General features: G+C 40.2%; 1 protein-coding gene across 2 annotated transcripts in view; it reads left to right on the forward strand.

The window, feature by feature from the left end:
• Window positions 1-12,063, forward strand: part of LOC117902789 (tyrosine-protein kinase Btk29A) — a 49,988-nt gene that overhangs the window by 29,388 nt on the left and 8,537 nt on the right. Inside the window, exon 2 of one of the 2 annotated variants that reach the window (XM_034814395.1) lies at window positions 4,394-4,648. The exons of the other annotated variant lie outside the window; for it this stretch is intronic. Within the exon in view, the coding sequence (XP_034670286.1) occupies window positions 4,507-4,648 (142 nt within the window). The 5' untranslated portion in view covers window positions 4,394-4,506. The remainder of the gene's footprint in view (window positions 1-4,393; window positions 4,649-12,063) is intronic. 2 annotated transcript variants of the gene reach the window in all.

Below are 12,063 nucleotides of genomic sequence, written 5' to 3' on the forward strand. Positions count from 1 at the left end.
AGTTTGCTGTTTGGTTTTATGTTTTTTCTTTGTCATTTGTTTTTGGCTCTCAGCGGCGAGGGGCAAAGCCAGCAGCACGTTCATGGTAAATGCTTAAGCCTGCTTATCACGTAACCCACCGACCAAACCAACCAAACAGCTCTGAAAAACCTATGGAATAACACTCTTGACTCTCGAGTTTCTTGTGTTGAGGTTGACCGATGGATGGATGGATGAGTGTTGTGTTGTATTGTTGGCAGAAGTATATGTGGGTGTGGTAGCCATAAAGGAAGTACATATCAATCTTCATACGCTTTTAGGTGATTTTTTATTGTTCATTGTATGATTGAAGTGTTTCCTTTAGTTTTTGGTTGAATATTTTATAATTTTCTTGGTCCAAATTTCTCAAAAGTCGAAAAGTTCCACAAATTGCTTGGGCTAAAATTCTTAGAAGAGTTTTGCATAATTTTTCATCGTTTCATTTCGTCATTAGTCGACAGATAGTAGGTTTTAGTTCTTAGGTTTTTTTTTTAAATACCATTTCCTAGAAGAAAATTGCTTGCCTTTGAGATATTCTCATGAAAAATTATTTAAATTGCATTTTAGCTCAATTTTCTTTGATATTTGATTTGATTTAGGAATTATTCTAGATTTCTATTATAATAATAATAATTTCTCAGATTTCCCCATTTTGTTTCTTAATTGTTAGCCATTGAAAGTTTATAATCTCTGAAAATTCCCTAAGATCAACACGGATTATAGAACTCGAATGCTTTTATCCACTTGGTTTTCTCTATGTCGCAATATTTTTGTTGATAGAAAACAATGAGTTGACTGTGGGTTTTGTACATCTTGCAACATTTTCTAGACGTTGCCTCCAGCAATCGGGGGCATATGCATGTGTCACCGCTGTCAACCCCATTTACAATATTTCCCAACATTGCACTTTACTTTTCCCCTTTCCATCACACATTTCTCCGTCTTATCAGGTGGCCTCTTATCGCTGTCGTTTTGTGGCTTTTGTGTGGCTCCCAGGGCCATTAAAAAGTTCCGTTTCAAATTTCAATAGAAATCAATTCAAGAGCTCCACTCTCATGTTCGCTCGGCGACTCTGGCTTACAGTCAAGCTGTCTAAATCTTTTGTTTATATAGACACAAGCTTTATTTTCTCCCGGGAGGGATTCGACCCCCATAAAAACTAATAAAAATAACAAACCAAAACCCCATTAAAAGGTAGCTTAAAGTTGTCATTAAAAAAAAACTGAGAAATAACTGAGTAACATCCGAAGAACAAAAGAGTAAGAAATGAGAGGGCAGAGATAGGGAAAGATGGTCATAAAAATCTCACATATGGTGAGAGAAGAGGAACATTAAATTTGGTAACTCTGTAAAGTGTACGAAGATATAACTACCGGCCGTGCGGAGTCATAAATGTTTTTGGATTACAAATATTTTGATGGCCGACGATTAAAGCAGTTAATTTTTTGTGTGTTGTACCCATCCAGTGTTTCATTCCTGGTATACAGATTGGGATCTGTAAACGTATGAAAACTGAAGATACACTGAAGAAAAATATGTAACTTAAGCTTTGAAAAGGGGAGGGGCTTGAGAGGTTGAATAGTTATGGAATACAATTTGGGGCATAAATGTGAGGCTAGAATTTGTTGTTACAATTTTTCTAACAGCCTAAATGGAATTTTTTAGGAACTTCTAGGAAACCCTCTTTCACAGTGTAGAAGAAAACTCAACTTAAAAAAAAAACAACAAAAAAAGAAGATCCTAACAAATGAGCAAACAGTAAAATTGTGTACAAAATGGGAAGTACTTAAGAGAGGCAGAGGTGTGTGTGTGGGTTTTTATGTGTGTGTGGCAGGTACCCAAGAGCGTGTTATCCATTATCCATGTTAATTATCGGTAGAGGAGCAGGAGAACTCTCCTCTATCCCGGTGAACAGGCCAAACCACTTGTGTGGCTCGACAGAATCGATCCATAGGATCCTGTGTGCCTAACGGTTGTTGCAACCAGCAAAAACGACAAAAAAGGTTGCCTCTTCGAAGGTTGCAAATTCGAAACAAGTTTTACCGATCGTTCTCTCTCTCTCTCTATTTCTTGTTGCTGTTTTATTTTTCAAACTGGTTGGCAGTCGGCGCACTCTTTTGCGTATTGCAAAAGTCCCTCCATCCCATTCCTCTTCCCCTGTCCAGCCCCTTTGCACTTGGCTTTTCGGTACCGTTAGCAATTTGCCAAAAAGTAAATTGACTCGGCGAAAAAAAGATTCAATTGCGGCGGCTGCTGCAGCAGCGGCGGCTCTCCCGTTGTTGGTCATAAAAATTGCATTTTTATGGTTGTTGTTTGGGGCACACCGCCGCACCGCACAGAGAGCGGGTCAAGGTCAGCTACGTGCCATTTCATTTCTCGAAAGATTTCTTAACCCAAATAACCTAACCGAAAAGAAGAAGCGAAACACGAGAGAGCGAGAGAAGAAAACATGACAAGCGAAAGCTCTTATCTTTCTCTTCCCTTTATGCACTGTTTTGCTGTTCCTATGTTCCTTCAATAACTGCTTAACTACAGCTTTGAATGATCATTCTTCCGTTACTTTTGCACTGCTTTACTGCTGCTGTTACTTCTCTTTCCCTTGAGGGGACACACTGCTTTGCACACTTCTCCTCTGCCCGCCTCTTCCCTTTCAGCAATTCTTCTGCTGCTGCTTGACCGCTTTAATTTATTTGGCGGATTTGCTTTGTTCACGCTTCTCCCACTTCCCTCTCTTCAGCTCCCGCTGTTGTCTCTTTCACTGGGCCTTACATTTACCTCTTTCGGAATCAGGTCAAAGCGGTTGCGCTTTCTTTCACTTTGCCACCGCCACGCCCTGAACGGGGCTTGACTTCTTTTTCATTTTTGTACTTTTTTGGCAGCTTTCCTTTCGATCCCCTCCAGGCGTGGATCGCGCTCGCATCATCTTTCATCTCCCGTTGAAGGGTCAGGCAAGGTCATTTGCGATTTATGCAGATATTTTACGGCCCATAAAGAAAAGTTTTAAGACAACAATTCTAGAAACTTGCAAGTAAAAGAAGAATTTAACCACAAGAAAAACCCACATAAAATCCAACTCACATTTTTCTCCTCGCCACAATTCGCACCTGATATTTCCGTTTGAAGCTGGCTGCTGCTCCCAATTGCTCGATTGTAAATAAAACCTAAATGCCTCGCCTATTTTTGCGTAATTTCAAGCAAAAGCCAGATTGTCGTTAATCATTTTGAAAGTTCATTAGATTTTCGTCTTTGGAATTGATGTTAATTACAGTACGGTGACTGCTGACTGCTGCCTCTGCCAACAGTTGCTACCAAAATGAGACGAACGCCCCTGTACAGTGTGGCTCAATGAACTGCGATTGCGCCTAGAGGTCTCTTCTCACTGCCCACGGGTGCTGGCTGCCATAGAGATTATTGACTGTTTGTTTGGGTTTTTTTTTTCTAAGGTGCGTTTCAAGGTTTGTTCGCAGCTGGAGCTACCTATGATGGAGTAAATGTACTTCAAGCACTCATAAATACTCGTACGATTCCTCTTCTAATTATATTTGAAAACCCAAATGAAAATGAATGAAAATTTTGTTATATTTAGTTCAATGTCTTCTCTTCATCATAAATCAATATCTTGGTGCAACCATTAGCTTCTTTGAACAATTACAATAGCAGAAAAAATCAATGAAGCAGATGATTGAAGATAATGATTGAGGGGGGTTTAACGTTAACCTCAACCGACTTTGGTTGCAGCTTCATCATCGATTAGCATTTTTGTTGCAACAACAGCAGCAGCCGGCTCATCAATGCTGCAATCGAAACTCATTTTTGCAAGCAGTTTTTTTTTGTTCCATGGCAAAACATCATTTAAAAGGGAATTATTCTGCGAATTATTCCACAAACAAGACACGTTTTTTTTTTGCGACATTAAAGACATTAATATTCTTTTGATTTATGACAGTGTGTAAACATCCATTCAAACAGTGCGTTTCGTTAGCAGCAAAGCACTTGATATTCTCTGATCAAAACAGGAATCAATTTTTTGGGGTTTTCGCTTGATTGATTGTTGTTTTTTTCGTGTGGCAATTAAATCTATGATGGGCTCTTAAATAAGTTTTTAGCCTCGTGCTTCCGCAAAGGCAAATGTACTTGAGCAGAAGCAGCAGCAGCTCATTAAGTCTCAAAGTTATCTTACGGATACGTATCTATCTCTCTTAGTGTGTGACTCGAATTAGTGCAAAAAATAAATCTAGAAAATCTAAAAAAAAAACTACGAAAACCTCGCTTCGAACTCGACTACAAACTGCTCTTGCAACAATCCAACAAATCACGACTCGGTCAATCTCTAAACAAATTTGTTTCTTCCCCTTCCCTTCCCTGCCAATTGAAGTTCCAATTGAAATAGAAAAAGAGTTGAAGCCCGGAAAAGACAGATCACTGGTCAAAAAGTAGCGTGAAAAGCGCTAGCTGTGTTTGTTGCTTGTGTTCTGTTGGCTTCCACAAATGATTCCCTGCGTGAGTCTGGCCGAAACGAGCGTGATTGGCAACATGAAGGAGCGCGTCAAGGAAATGAAGGTGTTCGGGTGCCGCCTCAACTTTTGGAATCACATCGGTCACAGTCTGACCAGTTCCAAGGCCAAAGAAGGTAAATATCAAACAAGAAATCGTATTCATGGTATGAGAATGCTTGCGGGTGTTCCCCACATGAATCGTATAAAATAAAAGAGGGTATCGATGGAATGTTTTATACAACAATAATTAGATTTAATCAAGGCAAAAGAGTGCAACTGCTGAGTATTTGAAGCATAAAAACTTCCTTATGCATTTGTTTATGCATTGCATTCCGTAAACTTTACAGAAAATAAACACACGCAAACAGTTTTCTTATTGGAAATTTCCCTTGGGAAATTCCCAGAGCAAGTGAAGTCGAAAAGTGTGTCAGTACTTGTGTAAACAGATCGTTCTTGAGTCGGTTGCATTCCCAAAATGCCTACACGAATGGCGCGTAGTGCAGTAGATTCCCTCAGCCTGTTCCGCAGAAGAAGATCCATAATATCTCTATTGCTTAATAGATTCCAATAGATGGATTCTCCCTTTTTGAAGTGCATGCAAAACGAAAGCTCATCGCGTATATAGATCTCGATAAAATCCAAATCATCTTGAAGAGAAGGCGTCTCCATCGATGGAAGCTGCTGATGGCAGAAAAGACTTCGTTGCGAAGTCAGCATTTAGCGACAGTCTGAACTCCGCTTCGTCTTCATCTCGTTCTCTGACAATTATCTTGATTATATGGCCAGAAGAAGAGAGATGGCAGGCAGGCAGGCAGGCGGTTATTAGATGATCGCAGACAAACCTCGTAAGAGTTGGAGCAAAAGCCAAGACTATGACAGCAGACAGCAGGAGGATCAGACATCAACAGACACCAACATCTGCTGCTGGAAGCTTGAGTCGATGCCAGGCACACGATAAAAGCCAGAAAACAGAAAGGAAAGACAGCAATTGCATAATTGAAATCAATTAGCAGGCGGCAGCCAAGCCCCAAAGAACAAAAAAAAGAAGAAAGATAAACTGGCCCCAAGAGATCCACACAGATCCACACAGAGATGCAGCAGCCAGCAGGCGGCGACTTCATCCACAATAAAAACTGAAAGTGCCAGGCGAAGGCAGCAAATTATTCTCATTCTCGTTCTGGTCTCTGTCTCTCCCTCTCTCCTTATCTCTTCTGGCAAATGCATCAGTGCCAATTCTGAAAAGAGAAAAATGTGCATGACAGATGGGGTTTGAGTGAACGAATTTTGAATGCACTTCAGGTGTTGGTTTTAGAGATTCGCATGAGGTGTAAGAAAGTGTACTCAGAGAAGAGTGTAACGAAGAGAATGAACACCTGATAAATATGAGTCATAATTGTCTTGCTCTCTTTTAGCACTACCAAAATTAGTCTAAAATTATTATACCCTGCGTTCTCAAAGAGTATAAAAAGCGCAAAAGATTTTTGCATAGCAATTTCATATGCAACGAGTGACAGGCAAGAAAACGAAGACTGAAAGATGCTCAATCATGCTGTATCATTCCTCACTCGTCTCTTGAGCTTTTGGTCTATCCTCTCTCTCACTCTTGCTCTATTTTTCAGCTCTTGTTTCTCTGTCTCTAGTTTGAACGCCCATTTGACGCCCGTTTTGTGTGCGTTTTCGATCTCTTGACTTTCGGTTTTGTGCTGTTTTTTCTCTAGTCTGTGGCTTTGTTTTGCCTTTTGACGGATTTTGTTTTGTCTTTGTATTTGCGTTTTTAGCTGATTTTGCATGCCAAAAGTTGACAATAACTTGTTGCTTTTGTCGTTGTTGTAGCCGTGTGCCTATTTATGGCCTTTACTTAACAATGACCACAAAAATTTGCAATTTGCATTTGCAATTTGAGCCCAAGAGGTCGGCTCTAGCTTTGCCTCTCTCTCTCTCTCTCTCTCGCATGCAGCCTCATTCGTTCGGCCCCATGCCACATGCCACTTGTTGATTGTCGGCAACGAGCGGAGCTCGGCTTTAAAGTTGACCAAAATCAATTGACCAGAAACATTCAATTTATTTTGTTCGGATTTTTGTATACTTTTTGTTGTTGTTGTGCGCTGTTGAAGTTTTCTGTGCATGTCATGCTGCGTTTTAAACGCATTTACAGGGAGTGTTAACCAGATACCCTGTAGATGGAGGGGAGCACGTGGAGAGGTTTGGTTTCCATGAGAGCTTCAAGCAATTCGCTGTCCCATCACACACCTGCAACTCCTTCTCAAAAATTACAGGGTATAAGCCTAGTGTAATTCCCGTAATTAAATCAATAGAATTCCGTGTGTTTCGTGCATGTGGAATCGTCTGAGATTGCCCGCCCAATGACGTCACAACACCACAGATCGTGCCGCAATGCGAATTCACAGAAGCAATCGAGCGCGCGCTTGACGCAGTTGTTAATTATTATTAGTCGGAGATGGAGACGTAGCACCTGCTAGCACCGCTAAAAGTAGGTTTAATTTTAGAGCCAGATAATGCGTCTATTTGCTGGCAAATGTTAGCATAACCGATTGGCCACATTCCTGACGAATGACACAAAGCAGAGAGCCGCGGGCCCACACCCATTTAGCCCTAAATCTGAAAGAAATTAGAAATTGCAACTCCTAGAAGCACAAAAAACAAACAAAAAGTTTATAATTTCTAAGAGTTCAGTTTTTGGCTGTCTTTTCCCTCCGGATTTCCTTTTATTTGAAGAAGCGGGCATGCTGGAATTTCTCTTCGATGAGAGCTATTTGTGCATTCAAAAAACTTTTGTCGCCATGCATTTCAGAGGGTTCATTCAATGTGTTATCTCCCATATCCATTTGTTCGTGGTTATCCTGTGTGTTTGGTATGATCACTCTATCACAATGCGAATAGTTCGATCTCTGTTGACCTCTCTGCGAGAGGTCGAGCACTTCCGAGCCATAATCAAGTAGAAATCCTCGCTGTGAAAAGTCGAGCACTCCCGTACCATCTGCTTGTAGAAATCTTTTCTTTTGTGGTCTCTGCGAGAGGTCGAGCACAGAACTATTTTCATATGGAAATCCTCGATTTTTGGTGCGCATTGAAAGATCAAGCACTTCCGAATCATTTTCATACAGAAATCCTGGCGTTGTGGAACTCTGCGAGAGGTCGAGCACTTCTGAACCACTTTCAGGTGGCAATTCTTGGTTTTGGGCTCGCTGCGAAAGATCGAGCACTGGCGAAGCATATTCATGTAGAAAATCTCGAGTTCTGGAGCTCTGCGAAAGGTCGAGCACTCCCGAATCACTTTCATCCAGAAATCCATGCGTTGTGGAGCTGCGCGAAAGATCGAGCACTTCCGAATGCATTTCATCACTCTGCCAATCACCCGGCAGTTCGAAGTGATGAGAGAAACTACCTCCGGTGGTATCTTGCATTGATTCAAAGCTCTGAGCGCTCGATTGTGGGCTTTCGTTTAAATTCTGATGAGCAGGTCGAGCAGAGACATCGAAAACCACAGGCACGTGAAAGTTATGGTTCTTCACTGAATCTTCTGTTTGATTGTTGGACTTCATCGCCTGCTCCTTGCATTTATCTTTCTTCATTCTGCCGGAAGATAATCTTTAATCTACTGCAATTATTAAACTATATTTAAACCCACCTGCAAATTTATTTGACTCACAAATCTAAGCCGATTTTTTTACTTGTCGCCGCAAGCAGAAAATGTGGAACACTGCTTTGAAATGTACAAAAATTACCATGAAAGTGTCGCGAGAGTTGGGTAGTCTTTTCTATTCATGCCATTAATAACTTCTATATGAAAATTTTAATTTTTTCTTTGATTTTAACTAATTGCAATGTCACTACATGCTGCTGTCTGACGTTTGTCAGTGTTCGGCAATGATTTGAGGCAGAGATGTACGCATGGCAGTGTTGGAAAGGCGACGCCTGCCGAAGAGTTGAGGCTGAAACTTATTGGAAGGTGGCAAAAAAGGGGCGGTGTTGAAGGTGGCAACGAGTGCGAAAGCTGCCAGATCCCTGGAGTTGTGAAGATAAACGGGAGTTTGAAATGCATGGGAAGCGCTCGACTTCCCCGAAAGTGTTTCCAGCTTTCATTTGCTTCTGTGCATATCATCCGTTAATGAAAATGGGTGTTGAAGTTGAAATTTCAATCACAGCTTGATGAGATTTTCACTTCCAAACTACTTGCAAGAGCCTTCGCTTTAAATTTTTACCAAAAAATGGCTTAAAATTGGTAGCTAAAGTCCGCATGAAGTGGGAAGGCAAAGCCAATGGCACACGTTCACGTTTCTGAGCTGTGGAGCTGGTAGCTGGTGGCTGGCAGCAAGTAGCTGCTGGTGCGGGGGGTTTTTCGTGGCAGTCAGTGGCCAAACCAGTTAAGCAGTTAAAAGCAGTTGCAAAAAGCATATTTAAATAATATGTATGGATATTGTAAATTGTCTTCAAAACGAAAGACAAGACCCAAGAAATCGACGGATGGTTTTCAGAGACAAAGTCCGGATCATGCGGCGCTGCACCTGGGTACTGTAAATCTTTCTCTGTCTTGGATCAGTTCTGTTCTGTTGTCGGGCGACCTAAAGATCTTACAAATCCATCCGCTTGGAATATTTACATATGTCTCTTCAAATTTTACGAGTATATTTATAGTAAATTTGCATTCGAGAAACATGAAAATTATTGACAGACTGTTGGATAAACCCCGAAAAAAAAGTGAACCATAAAAACAAAACAGAAAATAAACATACATCAAGGTCAACATCAGAGAAGAGCATCATCATCGGAACAAAAAACAAAAGTTGCTTATCAAGTTTATGATTTTATATATGTACATACATATTTAAATATGCATATAAGAGAGGAGTATATAAATATATACATACATATACATATGTAGATCTAGAGTTATTTGTGGCGCTCGCATATGTGGATAGTTTTTGTTTTGCTTCCCTTTTAAATGATTTCATTATTGCGACTACCTAAAAAAACAAAGCAAAAATGCAAGCTGCGAGCTAAATGTATATAAAATTGATCAACCATTCCAACGCCCGCTTTACACATACAGAAATACATATGTAGATACATTTTTGAACGTCATTTCTCGTTTGCAAATTTATTTATAGTTTGTGTAGTTGATTGATGTTTTTTTTTGTGTATAGAGATCTTCCCTTTTGTTGCGTGTTTGTTTTATGTTGTGTTAATTGAGCGGACATAAAACCCCACGGGGTAGGCGTGACAATTGTTTGAAATCAGCAAAAAATTCAAAGCCCTCACCTAAGCTTTGTCTTTGCAGTTTTTTGGGGGAAGACCTAAGAGACTTCGGGGCGTTTATACGTTAATTTTTATGTGATTTTTTCTGTGGAAACTCATCTTGCAATTTATTCAGATTTTGGAGAATTGCAAAATTTAGTTTTTAAATGTATTTTGGCCTTTTGTCTTTTATGGTTTCGTGGGGTTATAAATTCGCTTAAAATATTTCTGTGTCTTCGAATGGCAACCAATATATTTTTCCATAATCAAACTGGAAGTTTGCCCATGGGAGTTCTTTGCGGGAAATACGAAAATTCCACCTCCAAACACAACACCCATTACGTACTTGAGCTTGAGGTATTTGTTGTTGTTGCTTACATCCAAAAATTAAGGTTAAATGTTTACATCCGAAGCTCATAAAAAAGCGTGTGAAAATTGTTAACTAATTTGCAAGTTGCATGCCGCATGCGGCGGCAACAAACACAGCAACAAAAATTGCAAATAAATTGTTTGTTGGGGGAAAAATGTGCAGTCAAGTCAAAGTCAGCAAGCAAGCAAACAACAAACAATAATCAAACAGGAAACGGAGAGACAACAAAGTGTAATTGTTGGTGTGAATATTTTGCTGTTATTTTTGTTTTTGTTTCTATTATGCAAATGTAGGTTAATAACATTCGACAGAATGCTCGATGAATACACAAATTTATGGACAACTTTTAGCTACAAACATAAATATAGAAAAAGAATAAGCAAATAATAGTTCAACAACATCAATAAATTCTCAACAGCGCAAAAACTGCTTGGAATTCCAATTAAGTTTTTGCATTTGGTGCTGAGAGAACAAAAGTTTGTCAGAATTGCCAGTTGATTGAATTGTCTCGAGTGTTGTCTCCTTCAGCTCCCCGATCCCCGTCCACCAGCTCAAGTATCTGTGTCTAGTATAGGTGGGTGTTCCTTTCCCCAATTAATCGTACTTTTACACGACTTGCCAGTTGATTAATTACCTGTGCCGAACGGTAATTTGTGCTCGGCCAATTTATGGCACGGAATGCAGGGAATTATGCACTCGTCAACAAGTCGTTGTCGGTTTAGCATTTTAAGCATTTGTTTCGATGCCTCCAGACGGAAGCGTTCAAAGTGGGAAGTCGTATGTAGAAAATCACAAATAAGGTTGTATATTAGATGTGGATGGGATGGGAACGTCAGGCTGAAGTCATCAATCAGTCAGAGAATTAGTGAAGGGAACTGACTACTGGTATTTGCAATTATACGATTTAAGAATGAATGGGAAAACTATTTGCTTTGAATATTGAATTTCTTGGTGTAAGAAGAGTGCCGGAGTACATCCGGCAACAGGTTTTCGGCATGCAATTACTTCGATGGGTGCACTTGAGAGGACATTCATGGGACTAGTAATAAAATTATATCTATTAGTAAGAAGCTATAAATCTGATATTTCTCTTCTTAGAAAATGTCTCGCTCTTGGAAAAAATTGTACACAAAGCGTAACATTATCGATGAAGAACTGTCGATAGTAAATATTGAAATTAAATCATAAATATTTGTCTTAAAAATTCACATACCTTAGAGATCCTCTCCATATCTACATATCCATAGATAAAATCCATGCCGTGGATCTCTTTGCCATGCCCTTTTTTGTTATTATTGTTCAGGTTTTTTCTAGAGTTTTGTTCCCATTCTCCCTTCTCGTGCCTCGCATCAACTTTTCATAGAAACTTTTCTCATTCTGTTCCACTCATTTGTTAAAGGCGCTAAATGGTCTTTGGGGAGCATAAAAAAAAAACCTAATGCTTAGACTTGTGGCAGCTGCTTCTCCTTTTTTTCTTCTGTAGCTTGATGATCATCATCATCGTCGTCGTCATCTTTGTGCCGCCTCTTCTCTTGTTTCCCTCTGCACGTACCAACAATTTTCATGTTAACAAAATGCAATTGCATTGTTGGTGTTGCTGGTGTTGGCAGATGATGGTGTTGCTGCACGCGCTGCCGTGCCCCTTGCCCTGCCCCGACACAGTGGTTGTTGCAACAACAAAAGAGGCGCAAATTAGCAAAGCAAACGCTGGCTCTTGGCTTTTGGGGTCTCTTGTCTTGTGGTGTGTGGCAGCTCCACTCAGCCCAGCAGCTGTTGCAGAAGAAGATGCAGAAATGATGATGAGGCAAAAGTGGCAACAACAAGTCAGGGGAGTGTCAGTGCTGCAAGAGCCGTAGGAGACGCCGCAAGAGAAAAAAGGTGTAATAAAGAAACTGTAGCGTATTTCGGTTGCCTACTTTCAGG

Source organism: Drosophila subobscura, chromosome U, assembly GCF_008121235.1.
Source record: "Drosophila subobscura isolate 14011-0131.10 chromosome U, UCBerk_Dsub_1.0, whole genome shotgun sequence".
NCBI classification, from domain to species: domain Eukaryota; kingdom Metazoa; phylum Arthropoda; class Insecta; order Diptera; family Drosophilidae; genus Drosophila; species Drosophila subobscura.